This window comes from Ahaetulla prasina, chromosome 16 (genome assembly GCF_028640845.1).
Source record: "Ahaetulla prasina isolate Xishuangbanna chromosome 16, ASM2864084v1, whole genome shotgun sequence".
Lineage (NCBI taxonomy): Eukaryota > Metazoa > Chordata > Lepidosauria > Squamata > Colubridae > Ahaetulla > Ahaetulla prasina.
The window spans coordinates 10,398,974-10,419,236 of NC_080554.1; the positions used below are offsets into that span (position 1 = coordinate 10,398,974).

Below are 20,263 nucleotides of genomic sequence, written 5' to 3' on the forward strand. Positions count from 1 at the left end.
GCGGGAAAGCGGCAAGGAAATAGGTGTGTGCACACATTGATGCGATCCTCAGCTTCCTCTCTGATCCTGGGGGACAGGCAGGGAAAGCAAAAAGCAAGCAAACACGTGTTGAATCAAAGCAAAAAAAACAACAACAGCCCTCCATTGTCACGGCCAAACAGCCCAGCACGGCTGTTTACAAAGAGTTTACAGGCTACCAGCTTTGTCTATAACACAGCAGTGTGTGGCAGCAGCCAAAAAAGCCAACTAGCAATCCTAAATTGCATGAGCAGAGGGATACAATCAAGATCAAGGGAGGTGCTAATACCGCTCTATAAAGCCTTAGTAAGACCACACTTAAGAGTACTGCATCCAGTTTTGGTCACCACACTATAAAAAAGATTTTGAGACTCTAGAAAGAGGGCAGAGAAGAGCAACCGAGATGATTTGGGGACTGGAGGCTAAAACATATGAAGAACGATTGCAGGAACTGGGCCTGGCTAGTCTAGTGAAGAGAAGGACCAGGGGAGACATGACAGCAGTCTTCCAATATTCGAAGGGCTGCCACAGAGAGGAGGGGGGTAAACCTATTTCCCAAAGCACCCAAAGGCCAGACAAAGAACAATGGACGGAAACTGATCAAGGAGAAATTCAACCTGTAAATCAGGAGGAATATTCTGACAGTGAGAACAATCAACCCGTGGAACAGAAGTTGCCTTCAGAAGTTGTGGGAGCTTCACCACTGGAGGCTTTCAAGAAGAGACTGGACTGCCAGCTGTCAGAATTGGTGTAGGGTCTCCTGCTTGGGCGGGGGTTGGACTAGACGACCTACAAGGTCCCTTCCAACTCTGGTAATCTGTTTAAACAGCGTTCTGAATTCGCCAAAGGAATAGATGGATGCCAAGTCTTGAAAAGAGCACAACTGGTGATGCAGAATTATGAGCAAAATACTCTATTAATGCAATGATGTCATTGTTTAGTTTTCGAGGCACAAAGCGGAAAAAAATTGCTGAAAGCTTTCCATGTATTCTTAACTAGAAAGCAGAGGCAGCTCAAAGCTAGAGGAAATATTGATTGATAGATACATACCAAAATGTATCTGAGAGCTACCAGAGGTCATTCAACGGAGGTCATTCATCACATTTTAGCCATGGTTTGCTGAAATGTAGGTTTGCGCCTACGCTCAGTTCAGCCAGATGGATGGATAGCAATAGCACTTCGACTTATATACCACTTCACGGTGCTTTACATCCCTTTCTAAGCAGTTTACAGAGTCAGCATTTTGCCCCCAACAATCTGGGCCTGGATGATAGATAGATAGATAGATGATAGTTAGATAGCTAGGATGAGATAGATAGATTGATGATGATAGATAAGTAGATGATAGATAGATAGATAGATAGATAGATAGATAGATGATAGTTATATAGCTAGGATGAGATAGATAGATAGATAGATAGATAGATAGATAGATAGATAGATAGATAGATAGATAGATAGATAGACAGACAGACAGACAGATGATAGCTAGCTAGATAGATAATAGCTAGATGATGATAGATGATGATAGATAGATAGATAGATAGATAGATAGATAGATAGATAGATAGATAGATAGATAGATAGATAGATAGATAGATAGGTAGATGATAGATAGATAGATAGATAGATAGATAGATAGATAGATAGATAGATAGATAGATAGATAGATAGATAGATAGATAGATAGATTATGGTAGATGATAGATGATAGATAGATGATGATGATAAATAGATAGATAGATAGATAGATAGATAGATAGATAGATAGATAGATAGATAGATTATGGTAGATGATAGATAGATGATAGATAGATGATGATGATAGATAGATAGATAGATAGATAGATAGATAGATAGATAGATAGATAGATAGATAGATAGATAGATAGATAGATAGATGATGATAGATAGATAGTTAGATAGATAGATTGATTATGGTAGATGATAGATAGATGATAGATGATGATGATAAATAGATAGATGATAGATAGATAGATAGACAGACAGACAGACAGACAGATAGTCAACCTTGAGCTAGTGGGAATTGAACTGCCAGAAGTGTTGGCAGTCAGCAGAAGTAGCCTGCAGTACCGCCTTCTAACCACTGCGCCACCACAGTTCTAAACCAAGGTGGTCAGTATAGAAACCTCTAAGGACTTTCAAAGGAGCGGGTGGAGGTAGCCAGCGATGAGCTTTCAAAGAGGCCCCTGGCAGGTGAGGCCAGCGGCATATAATTTTAATAAGTAACATAAATAAAGTGCTGTCTAAAAGACGGCTTTCAATATTTAAAAGCGGGTAAAGTATTACAGCCGCACATTTTGTCTACTATAACTGTGCCCTGTTGGTTTATTTTCGCAACATTTCTCTACTTGGCCTAAGCTTCCATTAAATTGCTGGTATTTTGACTGATTTTTGCTCATTTCTAACAATGCTCTTTATTTCTAGGCAACCTGACGGATTAGGATCGTCGAGCGAATATGTTAAGGTAAGGAAACCATTTCTCTCTCCTTTCTCCTCTTTTGATTATAAGGCAGGGGTGAAATGCTTCCGGTTCGGACCGGATCACCCGATCCGGTAGCGATAGCGGTGAATGGTTAGCTAAAATCCCTGCCCACCCCCATGCCCAGCTGAGCCACGCGATGATCAGAGGGTTGTTTTTTTTTACTTTTAAAAGCATTTTTTCTTCGGCCAAAAAAATGTTTTTAAAAGTAAAAAAAAAAGCCTCTGATGATCGCACGGCTCAGCTGGGATCATCAGAACCTGTCGTGTCCCACTCCCACTCCAACGCACGAGTCAAGGAAGTCCGTAACACACTGGGAAACAAAGCCTTTGCAGCTTGCCAAGTTCCTTCGAGGTTTATCAGGGCAGGCAGGAGTCCAAATTGTGACTTCAGCAATAGAGTCCGGTATCAGCAAATTAGCTAAGACTTTGCTTGACTCAAGGTTGGAATGCCAAAAGCAGGTCCTTTATATAGGCTGTGGGGTGTGGTTCCATGACTCAGCATTTATCCAGGCCTGCCCCACCCCTCCTCCTGCTGGCGTCGCCTCTCAGATCTCCGGAAGCAAGGATCCTCCCACTCTGAATTGTCTTCAGGTGGATCTGCTGTCAGTAATTCCAGCACCTGGCTGGCTTCTTGCTCACACGCTGTAGGAGTGAGGTTTATTGGGCTTGTCCTTTCACTCCTGGACTCTCCGGGCATGGGGCCAGGGCCGGGGGCTGGAGGCATGACAGGCGGTTCATCTTCATTATCAGACTCGGAGTCTGATAAAAGGCCTGGTTGGAGACGGGAGGGGCCCGGCTGAGGGGAGGAGGAAGGACGAGTGACAACAGAACCCTTTAAAAGCATGTTTTCTAAAAGCTCTTCGGCCGAAGTGATTGTAAAAAAAAAAAAAGACTTTTAAAAGGTTCTGGCTTTAAACCAGAGATTTTTTTATTGAGGATCTTACTTGAAACTTACGATAGAGAAATGAGATACTTGATTGTGAATGTATTAACAGCAGCTAGAATTGTGTTTGCTAAAAATTGGAAAAATGAGAAAATACCAATGCATGATGAAGTCATCAAGAAAATAATGGAATGCACTGAAATGAGCAAATTGACATTTGAAATTAGGGAGCAGGAAGATAAACAATATTACAAGATACGGGACTTATTTTATCAGTGGCTAGACAAAAAAATACGTTTAATCAAATTTGATAGAGGTTTTTATAATGTAAGGATTGTTGAAATATATAAAATAAAACGGAATATCAGCTGTTTGAGCCAAGATGGTGAAATGAACGATGCAACGTAATTAATTCAAAATTGAGAATACTTTGTATGAAGTGAGGGAAGAAATACTTATAGTTAAACAAATGAATAACGGACTCACAGATATATATCAGATTGGTAAAATGTGAAATTAGATCAGTTAAAAGATACGAATTGGGTGAAATTGCACAAAAGATTTGTAATCAACCAACCGACATACTGCTTGTATTTGTATTGAAGATGTTTTTTATATATGTCTGTTTAAAAATTTTTTAAAAAGGTTTTGGCGATCAGGCAACTCAGCTGGGATCATCAGAACCCTTTAAAAGCTTTTTTTCGTCTGGCGAGCCCAGCTGAGTTGCCCGATCATTGCAGGCTTTTAAAAGCATTTTTTTACAACCTCTTCATCCGAAGAGGTTGTAAAAAAAATGCTTTTAAAAGTTAAAAAAAAAAAAGTTGGCCACGCCCACCCAGTCACATTATCCCCACATACACCAAGCCACGCCCACAGAACCGATAGTAACAAATTTTGCATTTCACCCCTGTTATAAAGCATATGAATCTTACTGAGGCCCCCAAAATGTATTCCTTGCAAAGATTTATTTATTTATTTATTTATTTTATTTTTTAGATTTTTATACCGCCCTTCTCCCGAAGGACTCAGGGCGGTGTACAGCCATATTAAAACAATACAATATACAATTTTAAAACAACAAATTAAAAGAACATATTCTAAATGGCCGAAAAATTTAAAAACCGTCAAATTTGATCCAATAAAACAGAATACCCAATTTAAAATTATTAAAATTCAAAGAATTCAAAATTTAAAAATTAAGAATTAGGAATTAAGAATTAAGCCAGTCCCGCTTGGATGAACAAGTACGTTTTCAATTCACGGCGAAAGGTCCGAAGGTCAGGTAATTGACGCAGACCAGGGGGAAGTTCCTTCCAGAGGGTAGGTGCTCCAACAGAGAAGGCCCTTCCCCTGGGGGCCGCCAGCCAGCATTGCTTGGCGGACGGCACCCTGAGAAGACCCTCTCTGTGTGAGCGTACGGGTCGGTGGGAGGCATAGGGTAACAGCAGGCGGTCCCGTAAGTACCCGGGCCCTAAGCCATGGAGCGCTTTAAAGGTGGTAACCAACACCTTGAAGCGCACCCGAAAGACCACAGGTAGCCAGTGCAGACTGCGCAGGAGCGGTGTTACGTGGGAGCAACGTGTGGCTCCCTCAATCACCTGCACAGCTGCATTCTGGACTAACTGAAGCCTCCGGGTGCACTTCAGGGGTAGCCCCATGTAGAGAGCATTGCAATAATCCAGACGAGAAGTGACTAGAGCGTGAGTGACCGTGCATAAGGCATCCTGGTCAAGGAAGGGGCGCAACTGGCGAACCAGGCGAACCTGGTAAAAAGCTCTCCTGGAGACGGCCGCCAGGTGGTCTTCAAACGACAGCCGTCCATCCAGGAGAACGCCCAAGTTGCGCACCCTTTCTGTTGGGGCCAGTGACTCAAGCTTTGATGCTCGTACTGCATTTCCTCAGCTTAAGAATATCTGGCATTTTAAGACCCGCTTGGGTGATTTTTAACCTGTCATGATAGACAGCGAGACGTGCCCCGCGTAAGCTCCTGACCACAGAGCCTTCGGCTGAATATATGGGAGGGTCACACAATAGCCATGGCACAACAATTCAGGCTGCAGAACTGTAACCCCGAGCTGCAAGGATGAAAGGAGTGGCATCAATTTTGCAGAAGGAAACAAGAGCAGGGGTGAGAATGAAGATGGTAGATACCCCATTTTCCCCCCCAAATAAGACCCAACCGGAAAATAAATCCTAGCGTGATTTTTTAGGATGCTCGTAATATAAGCCCTTCCCCTAAATAAGCCCCAGTTAAGGTTGTCAGCCAGATGGATGCATTTAGAACTATATTTACCCCAAAATAAGACCTAACGAGAAAATAAGCCCTAATGTGTCTTTTGGAGCAAAAATTAATATAAGACCCGGTCTTATTTACGGGGAAACACGGGTCGAAAATGCTGATTATTGCAAAGGGAGTAACCGAAAACCGGGTGGAAATAAATGGATGCAACGTAGTCGAAAGCCAGTTTCCTTTTGCAGCCAGTTCCTTACAAGGGGCAAGCAAAATAAATTTTCAGCGGGCATTGGCAGCGTCTGCCTCTGGCTAGGAAAGCGCCACGCTCGGAAGCTGCCAAGCGTCAACCAGAAGGTGAGAATTCTTCTCAAACCACTTGAGTCGCTGCCAAGCATTCTTGCTGCCTGGCATCGCCTTCCAGCTGCAGCTGCCGCCTGGGTCCACAAAAACCGGGCAAGAGAAGAGTTGGCATCGCTCCTTTTTTAGCAAGGCAGAGGCGAAGGGGCGGAGGGGCCACGGCCGTTGCCCTTAGGAGCGGAGGGTCACTCTGCAGAGTTTTTAAAAAACGCCCAAAAGCTGGAAGGGAGCGATGGATGGATGGTTACCTCTCCCTCCCCCCCCACTAATGGGACAGATGGCCCTGGGACATTAAGCAAGGAAATTTACAATTGCAATTTAAAATGGGAAGAATTGCCAGCAATTTGCAAGCTGCTTCGAGGGCACCGGGAACGGAAGCTCCCCCCCCCCAAACGAGGCTCGTGTTCAAAATGAGGCCGGGGGAAAATGGCTGAGCATAAAGAAATAATTCTCGGGATTCTTGAGAAATCATTCCAAGTATTTTGTGCAACGGAAGAGAGCCACGAAAGTCACACGCCTTTGGAAGGTGGTAGGTGGGGGCGCGTGGCACAGCTACAACTCAAGTTTTCCGGCTTGTTGGCTGGAACTGGGCCAGAGATTAAACAGAGCTCGTTCCACTCTTTGTAGCCATTTCACCCACTTCTCCTCTCCCCACAAAAAATGGGTTTTATTGAGTTTTGTACAGAGAGGTTAAACTTCCCGGGTGACAGATTAGACACCAAGCAGGGCAGAAACAGGATTTTATCATCCACCCATCCGCCAGCTGATAATAAAAGCTGTGTGAAAATAGACACATTCCCCCCTTAAAAATGACGAAGATTGTCACAAATCCCCACCCAAAGTTGTGATCCTCTAAGAAAATGGCAAGAATTGCCTTGGATTTGCAAGATTTGGTTACAGAGTTACGCACCTTGGCAAAGGAGGGGGGGAGGCATTCCCCTTTTTAACCACCTGGTTTCCTAAGAGAGGGGGTCTTTTTGGGGGGGCTGCTCCCAGACTGTGGAACTCCCTGCCACAGGAAATAAAACCACGCCTTCCCCCCTTCGTCCTGTCTTTTTCAGCTCAAGGTAAAACATGTTTGCTTAAATGGTCCTTCGGCAGGTATTAGATGCTGGAATTTTGGGGACGGGAGTCCTAAAAAATTCTCTGATTTTAATTGGGGTCTGATCCCATAATTCCGATTTCAGCCAATGGGCTTTCAAGCTCATCATTTATTACCCCAAAAGACCCACGAAGACCCCCGCCCATTTCTTCCAAGTCGTCACTGCATGGCGGTGAAGGATGATGGGTATTAACAGCCCACTCCTAGCGTCAGCAAGCATACGCTGGGAAGAAAGACGCACGCTTACGTAGCTTGTCCAGTTGGACCACAAGCCCTTAACTGAATATTGGGGCAGAACGTGCCAGAGGCCGGAAAAAAACTAAAAACCTGCTTGGAGACATTAAAATGATATTTAATGCACCATTGTCGAGAATCGGCCAAGGTCAAACTCTGGGATAAACTCTGCATTAAGTTTAATGCCTGGCAGTATGTGAAGGATTTAAAGATTGCAAGAATGCCAAGCCAAGCCATTTCTGCAGCAGCTCCCCATCGAGCGTGACTTGCTTAACAACCACACTGTTTAGCAAGAGTAATCCGGCCCCCCGACTGTGGTCATAAATCGAGGATTACCCATAGGGTTATCCTTCCATACCTCGCCACCGTCCAGTCAGAGTTGAAGAAGCTACTCGGATGAGAAGCGATATGTCTTCATTTGCAAAAATCGGAACTGTGAAAAACAGTCATAAGTCACTTATTTCTGTGCCATTGTAACTTTGGATGGTCACTAAATGCACCGTTGTAAACCGAGGACTATCTGTTCTATCAGCCTGCTCTACTGGGTTGTTGTGCCACTGATTGACAGAATCGACCAATCCATCAACCCATGGAACAGAAGTCGCCTTCGGAAGTTGTGGGAGCTTCATCCCTGGAAGCTTTCAAGAAGAGGCTGGACTGCCATCTGTTAGAAACGGTGTAGGGGCAGAGCAGGGGTTGGACTGAATGACCTACAAGGTCCCTTCCAGCTCTATTCTGATTGATTGATCGATTGATTGATTCAACCTAGAAATAAGGAGAAATTTTCTGACCGTGAGAACAATCAACCCATGGAACAGATGTTGCCTTCAGAAGTTGTGAGAGCTTCATCCCTGGAAGCTTTCAAGAAGAAGAGACTGGACTGCCATCTGTCAGAAATGGTGTAGGGTCTCCCGCTTTGGCGGGGAGAGGGGAGGGGTTGGACTAGATGACCTACAAGGTCCCTTCCAACTCTGTTAAAAACCAGAAAGTCCAGCTGCCTCTTGGAAAGAAAAACACCTTTGGGATAGGGTTATTTTCAGCTCCCAAAGACAAATTATGGAGATAGAAACAGCTGTCTATCTATTTGCACTTTTTTTGGGAGTGCTTTCCTGAACCCGCAGCCCGATTAACACCCAACCTGGAGCAAGAGGGCTGACTTTTAGCCATGGGTGGTTTTGGGCCGCCCGCCAGCCAGTCGGGAGATCTTGCGCCGGAGTCCGACAAATCCAAGTTTCTCAGGCTGCAAATCCCTGGATAGGTTTTAACCAGAGGGGGTCTTAGGAGGTTGTGTGAATGCATTCTTGAGCCTGGCAGCCCTGCAGGGGAAAAGGCGGAAGGTGGGCACCAAGGGGGCAGAAAGGGACAGGTGAGAAACAAAGCAAAAAAAAAGGGGGGGGGAGGGGAGTGACTGACCCAGGGGAGGGGTTGTAAGGATGCAACCCAGCAGAGATAAAGACCCTCCAAACCCTGGCTGCATCCTTCCTGAGCCCGGGGAAGGGATGCTGTGTGGGGGCTAGGGGACACCTCCCCACACACACACACAGCTGTCCGCCCCCCCCTCCATCCTTAGGCTCCGCCCCCGCCCCGCCCCCGCCGAGGGATGAGGTAATGTGGGAAGCAGCCGCGGCTGAAGTTAAAGCGCCGCCGCCGCCGCAGAAGCGGGAGCGGGATCTCCAGCCGGGTGCCCGCGGCGGACGGAACCATGACGGACCGCTGCAGCCTCTGGAGCGCTTTGTCGGCCGCCGCTTGCTGCTTCTACCGCGGCTCCTTCATGCAAGTGCAGGTGAGGGGAGGGGAAGGGGCTTGGGACCCCCGCCCACCCCCGCTTGGGGCATGGCAACCCCAGGGCTGGGGTGGATTTCTCTCCTCCGCTGGCTAAGGGAGCCTTTGCACAAAATTGGGGAGGGGGCGGCTGCTGCAGCTGGATGGATGGAGAGAGAGTGGGGGGCGGTGTTTGGGGGGTCGCAGGAGCATGCATCCTCCAAAGGTCGCCTTTTTCCCTTTGTGTGCTGCAAAAGCCGGTGTGCCGGCAACCCCGGAATCCGACCGAGGCTGGGTGGGGAAGGGGCGTCGCGCGGGATCCCGCTGGGTGGGTGGGTGGGCGGGCGGGCGGAGACTTCGATCCCCGGCGCCAGGCAGCGAGCGGAATGGGGGATTCCCGGCTTCCCAGGAGCGCTTGAAAGGCAGAAGCTGTTTGGGGCGAAGGGGGGGGAGAGAGAGAAGGGGAAGTGGATAAACCGCATCTCCCACCCGTGTTTGCGGGGATCCAGGTGGAAACGCACACTTTGCGGGGCGGGGGGGGGGTCTCTCCTGTCGGAGGGACGAGAAAAGGTGGGCTTTTATTTCTGGATGGGGTGAAGGGTTCATTCTTGGAAGGAAGAGAGAAGTGGCTGCCGGTCCCTGCGTCTCCGTCAGCATCTTCCAGCTTCCTCCAGGTGAAACCCCCCACCCACCCACTCCTTAAAACCCGGCTGCCTTCAGTCACCTGGAGGGCCCTTCGGAAGGGGCTCAGACTACAGCACCCACCCACCCATCCTCCCCAGCCAGCAGAGAGCTACTGCTTGGAGAAGGTGGGTTGCTTGGCCTTTCCAGAGGGCGAGGAGGGGCCTGTGAAAAAAGTGCATCTAGAGAAGAAAGTGGGGGGGGGAGAGGTTTGGGTTTATGCACACACACACACACACATGCACCGCAAAGCACACTAATGCAACACACTCACACCCCTGCTCCTCTTCTGTGCGGACATATGAGGTGGGTGGGGCGGTCCACCCCCCACTCCTGTCATTCTTTTCTATGGAGGAAACTTCTCTTTTAGACAAGGGTTAGTTGCAGAGGTCAGAGGTCAGGACACGATCTCCCCCCCCACCCCACCCCAGGGCAGCCAAGCTGAGATTGATGTTTAACACCCCCTACGCACACACAAACACACACACCAGCCCCCAGCCCCTTTCTTTCTTTCTTTCTTTCTTTCTTTCTTTCTTTCTTTCTTTCTTTCTTTCTTCCTAGCTTGCAGCGATAAGAGAAGGCTTTACAAGCAGAGAATCCCTGGGGCATGGCAGGGGCAAGAATAGTAGAGACGGAAAGAAAGAAAAAGGGAGATCGGTTGGACTACAGTTCCCATCGGTAACTCGGCTATGGGCCTTGCGTCTTCGGGAGGGAAGAGGAAGTCTGCAAGCTATGAAAAAGAAATTCCTTCCTCCCTCCCTCCCTCCATCCATCCATCCTTTCTATCTATCCCTCTGGATCCATCTATCCACCCATCTCTCGCACAAAGATAGGTGTTAAGAGCCCCTTGAAGAATTACACCGTAGAGTAGGCCGATGGGGAGAACAGATTGTGTGAGTTCAACCCAAGAGAAAACCCCTCTCTGTGTGTGTGTGTGTGTGTGTGTGTCTTCTCTCCAAATCCATCATTTGCCTATGATGTCATTGGCAATGCAGGACTCCGAAAACAGCCCTCCGAAATTTGCATATCTTGCCATCCATCGCTTGGCTGAGCTGCAGCTCATCATCCTCGTTGAATGACAGCTGTCTTCTTGCCCGCACCTGGTCTCCCGCTTTCCTCTAAAAGGGGCTTCTGTTTGGGGAAGGGGATTTCGGCTCCAGCGGCATTCCCACTATTTCACTCCCATGCCCCCTCCCTTCAAAGGGGGCTCCGGTTTAGGAGCACCTCCCCTGCAGGGGTAGAGATGCTTGAAAGAAAGAAAAAAATCCATCATCATCACTTAAGGGGGCTGGTGAATGACGTCCCTTGCCAACCGATAGAAAGAAAGAAAGAAAAAATGATTTCTACGCCCACACCTCTTCCTGACTTCGGCGTTTTCTTAGTCATGCCGGGCCAACGTGTGAAGTAGCCGAGTGGGAATTAGCTGGCGTGGTTCTTCAAGAGAACCATCCACATTTTAAAAAAAAACAAAAAACAACAACCCAGGGGAAATGCTGGAGGGAACAAATAAACCTGGTTAACCTGTCAAACCAGGGCCTGTCAAAAGCCAGATGAGGGGGTTGGTTGGAGGCAGAACTGTCCGTGGTGCTTAAATGGGTTTTTTTTAAAAACAGCTAAGTAGAAAAATTAAGAGTTTGCTGGAGGTTTAGCCCAATCTTGGTGGAATTTTCATTGAGTTAATAATCAACTGCCGGCGATTATGTGGCTTGTATGGATGTTATCTCCTTAGGAATAGTTATGGAAACCTCTTCTTCTGGGTTTCCCACCCCCCCAGTTCTAAGGTTTGGGAGGGGATGTGGTGGCTCAGTGGCTAAGACGTTGAGCTTGCCGATTGAAACGTCAGCAGTTCGGCGGTTCGAATCCCTGGTGCCGTGTAATGGGGTGAGCTCCCATGACTTGTCCCAGCTTCTGCCAACCTAGCAGTTCGAAAGCAGGTAAAAAATGCAAGTAGAAAAATAGGGACCACCTTTGGTGGGAAGGTAACAGCATTCCGTGTGCCTTTGGCGTTGAGTCATGCCGGCCACATGACTACGGAGGCGTCTTCGGATAGTGCTGGCTCTTCAGCTTTGAAACGGAGATGAGTATCACCCCCTAGAGTCTGGAACGATTAGCACAGATATGCGAGGGGAACCTTTACCTTTACCTAAATGTTGTTAAAAGAAGGAATCAATGACGATGGGTTAGGTGTGGCAGGGAAGAGAGAAATCAAATTTTCCTGAAATATTCTTTTGCTGACATTAGTGGAAAGGGCAGACTAGCCAAACTGGACCACCATCTATAATATTTTAATTATTTTGCTACTTTTTTTTTTTTTTTTGCTTCTTGGCTTAGAATCACAACAGGAGAGGGTTAGTATTTTACGACCTACAAAATCTGGTTTATGTTTAATTTAGGAGAACAGGTACAATCCCAACAATTCACAATGAATGTTAGGCGGAGGCTCCATCTTTGAGGTTAGAAAAATAGGAGATAATAGGTTTGGCTTCTTCTCTTTACGCAGGAATTTATCTTGCCAGGGTGAAGGATTCTGGGTTCCAATTCAGCCTCAATTTTTTCTTCCATTCTTGGCATTTTTTTCTGGGAATCTTCTAGCAATCCCACATTAGTCACGTCGGAAAATATCTTCTCCACATCTAAACATCCGCTGCCCTTGAAGTCGATCCAGATTTGATCTTGGGAGCCACTTGATTTCTTCTGTTCTTATTGATCAGGCGATTCAGATGCTGATTTGGCCTGGAAAGAAATTTATTCCCACTTTTTATGTCCTTCTTAAGAGCTCTCTGAAGGTGGGCAGTTTGCTATTTATCAGGTTTAAAACTGGATTTTTGCCCTTTTTTTTTTTCATTCTTTCAACTTGGCTTGTTGGAAAGTCACAAACGGCAATGCAAAGCGACAATGCAACTGTTATAAGTACATGTCAGTTGCCAAGCGCCCGAAATTTCGATCACGCAAGCTGTGGGGATGATGCTGGGATGGTCGTAAGTGCGAGGACCTGTTGTGAGTCACTTTTATCAGGGTCGTAACTTACAACTGTTCTTTAGTGACCATTGTAAGTCGAGGACTACCTGTACCGCTCCAATTCGAGCAACATATCCCTTTTTTCTTTTCTTTTTTCTTTTTTGCATCCTCTCACCTTCCTCTCTGCAGTTAAAAGATTGGGGTCCCAGAGTCCCCATGTAATCGCAGGACAGGGTCCCGTTTTAAAGATCGAGACGTCTTGGATCAGTTTTGATCCCTCTGTGTACTGAATGTTCTAAGTAACACCTTCAACATAAGAAGTTTCGAAGCCTAGAAATTCCTCAAAGTTCCATTTTATTAGAAGATGTCATATTGGTACATCTGGGGAAACCCGAATCTGAAAGCTTCCAGGTTTTCCCCACCAAAAGAAAGTCCAAGTCCCTTCCCCCTGCACCCCACATGTCCATCAAATGGTCCAATCCAAGCACCATCCCAACTGGGGATGCCTCCCAGTTATGCCACTCCAGGTGGAGGGCAAGCTGGCCTTGACTGTCTGAGAAAGGAATGTTATTTTGATTACATATCACTCCGGCTCCATACAATCCCCCCTCTCCCAGTTTCCCACAGCACTAAACGTGGATCCAAAGTCAAAGATGGCCTCCAGGGCTGACACTAATAACTCCCAACGCTCATGGGCAATGTGGATTACTAATAGATTTGCTGAAGCTTTTCCCAAACTGGATCCTTCCAGATATCGATTTGCACCTGTACTGGAGCGACACCTTGAGGAGCCATTGTCTGACCCTCTCACCCCCCCAACTCCTTGGATCCCTACCTGTTCTTTGGGGCCAAAGATATCTCTTGGCACGCGTCAAATGTGTCTGGTTGCCCGCCTTGATGAACTGTGCATGAATGACTTGGGGTGTGTGTGTGTGTGTGTGTGTGTGTGTGTGTGTGTGTGTTTCAGCTGACAGCAGCATCTCTGCCTCTTCCCGCCAATGGCAGCGCAGCCGGTCTTTGAAACAATTACATCATTGGCAGCCAATGGGAAACCATGGAAGGGATGCAGCATTTACAGCAAGGGAAGGGATGGAGAGAAAGAGAGAGAGAGAGAGAGAGAGAGAGAGGCATTTGGGACAGACGCCCATCGGGTGGACGCCCAACTCACGTTAAAAAGCAAGCCCTGTTTCTCTAGCCAAACATCCATTGGAGCAATTTAATCAAAGGGAATTTGACCCCCGGTGTCCCCTTCCCCTCCTCCTCCTCCTCCTCCCTCTTTTGGACTGGTTCAAAGGCAATTGGGCCCCATGGAGCCAAGGCATGACATCATTGTCTCGCCTCCCCCACCCCAGAGAGGATGGGGAGAAATGGAGAGGGTGGGTGTTGTATGCTTAAGGCTCAGGTGTTGGCCAGCAAGGCAGGACTCATCTTTATGCAGGAGGTTCCCTATCTAAATCTGTCATTATTATTCATTACCCCAGCGGGCTTCGGCCTCCAGAGGGGATTTAACCCTTTGCGGAAGAGAGCCGGTTTGTTAAAAGCTTTCTCCCTGTTTCCCCCCCCTCCCCCGCCCCATAACCACTCCCCACAGGGCCAGCGATGGCACAGACACCCACCCCAGTGAAATCCCCCATTTGCACCCTGAATAGGAAAGCAGCAGAGTTATTGTCGCTTGGAGTGTTAGTGCCGCTTTATAATGCCCGGAATAAAGAATATAAAGTTTTGTTCGCCACGATATAGAAAAAAAAGATGGGGAGACTCTAGAAAGAGTGCAAAGAAGAACAAAGAAGGAGGATTAGGCAGCTGGAGGCTAAAACGTATGAAGAACGGTTGCAGGAACTGGGGTTTGACTAGTTGAACTCAGGTAACAGTAAGAGAGTTAGAAGGGACCTTGGAGGCCATCTAGTCCAACCCCCTGTACTAGGGATTCGAACCACCAAACGGCCAACCTTTCTGATCGACAAGCACTCAATTAACTCAGACTTCCATCCTTCAGAGGTCGGTAAAATGAGGACCCAGATGGTTGGGGGCAGTCTGCCGACTCTGTAAACGGCTTAAGGTAAAGGTAAAGGTTCCCCTCGCACATACGTGCTAGTCGTTCCCGACTCTAGGGGGCGGTGCTCATCTCCGTTTCAAAGCCGAAGAGCCAGCGCTGTCCGAAGACGTCTCCGTGGTCATGCGGCCGGCATGACTCAACGCCAAAGGCGCACGGAACACTGTTACCTTCCCACCAAAGGTGGTCCCTATTTTTTCTACTTGCATTTTTACGTGCTTTCGAAACTGCTAGGTTGGCAGAAGCTGGGACAAGTAACGGGAGCTCACCCCGTTACATGGCAGCACTAGGGATTCGAACTGCTGAGCTGCCGACCTTTCGATCGACAAGCTCAACGTCCTAGCCCCTGAGCCACCGCATCCCTCCGTAAACTGCTTAGAAAGGGCTGTAAGGAATTTATGAAGCAGTATATAAGGCTAAGGGCTATTGCTATTAGTGAAAAGAAGGACTAGGGATGATATGATAGCTGTCTTCCAATATTTGAGGGGCTGTCACAGAGAAGAGGAGCTCAACCTATTCTCCAAAGCACCTGAAGGCAGGACAAGGAGCGACGGATGGAAACTAATATAGGATAGAAGCAATCTAGAACTAAGGAGAAATAGAATAGAATAGAATAGAATAGAATAGAATAGAATAGAATAGAATAGAATAGAATAGAATAGAATAGAATAGAATAACAAGGGATCTTGGAGGTCTTCTAGTCCAACCCCTGCTTAGGTAGGAAACCCTACACCACTTCAGGAATTTCCTGATAGTGAGAACAATTAATCAGTGGAATGGTTTGAATCCAGAAGTTGTGGGTGCTCCACAGTAGTGAAATCCAATTTTTTTTACTACCGGTTCTGTGGGCGTGGCGTGGTGGCGTGGTGTGACTTAGTGGGCGTGGCAGGGGAAGAATACTGCAAAATCTCCATTCCCCCACTCCAGGGGAAGGATACTGTAAAATCCCCATTCCCTCCCTACTCCTGGGGGGAAGGATATTGCAGAATCTCCATTCCCACCCCACTCTGGGGCCAGCCAGAGGTGGTATTTGCCGGTTCTCCAAACTACTCAAAATTTCCGCTACCGGTTCTCCAGAACCTGCTGGATTTCACCCCGGGTGCTCTACCTTTGGAGGTTTTAAGAAGAGATTGGATAACCATTTGTCTGAAAATGATATAGGGTTTCCTGCTTGAGCAGGGGGTTGGACTGGAAGACCTCCAACGGTCCCGCCAGCTCTATTCTGATTGATTCGAGCTTGTGTTGCCGATGTCACAATATGCCCACATTTTCATCCACAGCGATTAGGAAATGGGGGTAGTAGCGTCTGCCAAGTAGCTTGGACAGTGACAATAATTGCTACCAAGTCTTGCAGGGTGAGTTTAAATTGGCTTGGCTGGTCCAGCATCTTAAGACTTCACCACACCGTAATCGGAGCAGCAGAAAAAAAAAATAGAAGGGGAAGAATTTTGTGTCTGCTCATCGTTCTCTTTTTTTCCTCTCTGTCTCTTGGCTGCGAGGCTCATCTTCGTGGGTTTTTTTCAGCTGAATGCACTCAATTGACTAGGTAATCGGAGCACCGAGACTGGGCTCGGAAGGGACTCGACGGCATCTGCCTTCCCTCTCAAGCCATCTTGATGGTGTGAATTTTCCACGTCTTTGTAAATGTGGTTCCTCGGGCCTAGGAAAGAAGCGTTTGCGTGCACATACATACCCCCGTGGCGCAATTGTTGGCAAACAGGTTGGGATTCATTCTGCCGGGCCGTGCAAGAAGTCTGCCCAGTTTGTTCTAGCTTTGTTGGCTGGCTGTAGGAAGCTTGTGAGCCAGGAAAGGGTTTTGTCTCCAAAGGTGAAGAAAAAGCAGAACTGGGTGGCAAACAATTAAAATGCTTCCTCTGATCTGAGTGATGTCATCCCCCCCCCCCAATTTTCTCCTTTTAAACCAGGTGGAAGTTGTGCTGTTGAATTATTCTTGTTGTACAATAGAAATGAGTCTTCCAAGGGTGTGGATTTTTAGGGTTTGGGGAGAATCTCTCCTTCGTGCCAAATATTAATTCGGCTTATTACAACATTGCTAACCTCCCCTCTTCGCAGCGTAAGGGTGGCACCCATCTCTAAATCCATGCACAGTAAACGACGATACTGAATTTTGCAAGCAAAATTCAACTGCAATTACATTTAAAAAGAAACCCCTACAATTCAGAAAAGCTAAAACCACAGACCCCGGGCTAGCAGTCGAAAAAGGGATTTTTTTTTTAATTACTTTCTTTTAATACAAACATTCCATCTTTCATTAAACAGTGTGTCATCTGGGTATAAAATTCTTTGTGTCTTAATTAAACTTATCACCATATTCATTCTCACATTAATACTAAATAATAATAATGCTGATAAAGTAACATAAATCTAACATTTCTTTCCTTATCTATTTTTACAATACGTTGCTTTCATCTTTATTCTCTAACCATTGATAAAATAACTCCTATATTATAATAATCTGATTCTTCCTTTCCTTGAATTGCAAACGTTAATCTGTTCCTTTTTGCACATTTTCTTAATCACATTTTCATCTCTAGGGATCTCTTCGCTTTTCCAGTTTTGTGCAAATACAATTCTAGCTGCGGTTATTCCATGAATAATCAAACGTACAGTTTCTTTATTATATAATTCCCGGTAAGATCCCCCAACAGGAACAATGCAAGGTTTTACATCAATACGTTGTTGCGTCATCTTCTCCAGCCACATACAAATTTTTGCCCAATAACTTTTTGCTTCCACACATGTCCACCACACCACTCACAGAATCATCTGTTACAACGTCCTTCCTGTTGAAGACTACTTCAGCTTCAATCACAACAATACACGAGCACACAATAGATTTAAGCTTAATGTGAACCGCTCCAATCTTGATTGCGGAAAATATGACTCCAGAAACAGAGTTGTTAATGCCTGGAATGCACTACCTGACTCTGTGGTCTCTTCCCCAAACCCCCAAAACTTTAACCAAAGACTATCTACTATTGACCTCACCCCATTCCTAAGAGGTCTGTAAGGGCCGTGCATAAGAGCACAAACGTGCCTACCGTTCCTGTCCTAATGTTCCCTTTGATTGTATCCAATTTCATATAGTTATTACATACTTATGATTATATATATATGTTTATATATCGTATAGTTATTTCATGCTTATGCTTATATATAATGTTGTGACAAATAAATAAATAAAACATGATGATGCGACCTCGGTAAGGGAATTATTTTTTAAGGGCAGAAAACGGTGGGTGGGCATTGAAAAAAACTTCACCATCAAGATTGGCCGTCAATCAGGACCCCCTCCCGAGCGGGTTTTTGCCCCTAACTCTCCCGCAATCTGGAAAGCAGGCGAGGGAAGCAGCTGCTGCAGTAATTGGTCGAGCAAGGTGCAGACTCTGTGGGTAACCTGCTGCGTTTGCCTGCCGGCAAGAACGTTGGCTATCCTCCATCTCTCTGGAGATGCTCAGACCGCATCCGTGTCTCCCTAAATAACCAGCTCTGCGCTCGGAGAAGCAGAAGGATGATTGTGTCAGGGTTACAGGGGAGGCAAGGGTGACAGAAGCCTTTAAGAAGAGATTCGTCTGAGGCTTCAGCTGCCAGCCACAGGCTGAAACACCCACCACCAGTCATACCTTGAACACAATCGAGCGGATCTCCGCTGCCGAGCCGTCTGCTGCCAACCGGCCCTTCGCCGCCCCTCGAAGCCACTTCAACAACTCATGTTAGCCAACTCATCTTTTTTGGCTGCCTTCCCAGTTCGCAGGGAAGCACGGCAACCTCGCGGGCACAATTCATGGCATTGCCCCCGTTTGTGCTGAACCGAAGGGCTGGGAGAAGTGGACCCATCATCGTTCCGCCGTTTGACGGCAGCTTCCAAAGAGTTTGAGCAACCTTTTTTTCTTTCTTTCATATAAGCGCCGTGAAAGGGCGCTTGGCGCAACCTGGGTTTCTGGCCTCAGAAGTAAAAAAAAAACACGTTTGGCGGCGGTGACATTAGGATCGCACGTGGCGGTCCCCAGACAAACCAAGTCACTCGTTACTCCGGGTTGCCTTTCAAAAATAAATGGGATCTCTGATCAGGCTAACTTTGAGGAATCATCAATCCATCTGTTCTGTCTGCGCTCCCCAAGCCGGGGCCCCTGCCAGAAAGTGACTCAGAAAGTGAGGGGGAAGGGCTATCAGGACTTACCTCTAGAGCACCGGCTTCCCTGGCTCAGCTCCAGGAGCCAGAGGCAGGCCAGGTGGAGGAGATAACGAGGCCTCCGTCCCCTGACTCTTCCCCCCCCCCCGCATGCCTCCAGACCCAGCTGATGGCAATCAGGCCTGGCTGGACCCTAGGTTTCGTAGGCAGGAGAGGCGTGAACAACAGAAGCAGGGGTGGGGCAGGCCTAGGAAGTGCTGAGTCATGGAGCCACACCCCACAGGATATAAAAGCAGCAGGGCTGCTACACCACTTTGTAGCAAGCAAATCAACTGTTTAACTAAGAGCTGAAGTACTGTTTGTTCCTGGGTGACTCATCAAGAGAGATAATAGAATGGATATTGAAAGTTACTAACTTGGCTGAGATGACTAAAATCTCAGCCTTTTTGAAAGACAATACGCAGGAAAGATATTTAATTGAATGGAAAAGGACTGATTATTTACAAAACAGATATCAGATTAAGAGATATCAGATTGCCTTTGAATAATTAGGATGTATTATTTTATATAATGGGGGGGGTTAGGAAATGAAAAGATTTGGATGAGGTTAATTGGATTAGAAGGGAAAATTTTATTCTATGTTTGGTTTATGTATAACAATACCTTGTGATTGACCCGGAAAGCCGGTGTGTGTGTGTGTGTGTGTGTGTGTGAAGGGAGGAGTGAAGGGGGTTTTGTGGGGGAGTGGGGGGGGGGGGGAAAGGGGGAAAATGTTTTTGTTTGTTAAAACTTTTTCAATAAAAAAAAAGAGAGAGAGATAACAGAGACACTTGGCATACGCTCGCTAGTTTGCTGCCAGAGCTGATAGTTGCCGGCTAATTAAGTCATTGCTCAGACTGAGGCGAGGGGGACAGAACACCATCCGCTCGTCCTGTTCTTTTTCTCCTACTTTGGCTTTTTAGGTAAAAACCAATCTTTTTTTATGTTCTTCAAAAGCTTCCATTTGGAGATGCTGCGAGTTACCGCTTCAGGGTGGCCCGACTTCAAAGCTTTTCGTTTGGGGTGCGTTGGCAGCTGACTGAAAAGTCCTTTTTTCTTCTTCTTCTTCTTCTTCTCCGCAGTTCTCCAAGGAGAAGTATATCCTCGACTCCTCGCCGGAGAAGCTTCACAAGGAGTTGGAAGAAGAGCTGAAGCTCAGCAGCTCCGACCTACGGAGTCACGCCTGGTATCATGGCCGCATCCCCCGGGAGGTGAGAGCTTCTGGCCGAGAGGACCTCCTGGCCAACATGGGATCAGAAGTTGGGTTGATCAAGAGAAGGGAGATG

At 46.8% G+C, this 20,263-nt stretch overlaps 1 protein-coding gene across 1 annotated transcript in view; it reads left to right on the forward strand.

Annotated features, from left to right (window-relative positions):
• SH2D3C (SH2 domain containing 3C) overlaps window positions 1–20,263 on the forward strand; it is a 52,492-nt gene that overhangs the window by 17,144 nt on the left and 15,085 nt on the right. Inside the window, exons 3-4 of the mRNA XM_058159311.1 lie at window positions 2,467–2,506; window positions 20,060–20,188. Of these exons, the coding sequence (XP_058015294.1) occupies window positions 2,467–2,506; window positions 20,060–20,188 (169 nt within the window). The remainder of the gene's footprint in view (window positions 1–2,466; window positions 2,507–20,059; window positions 20,189–20,263) is intronic.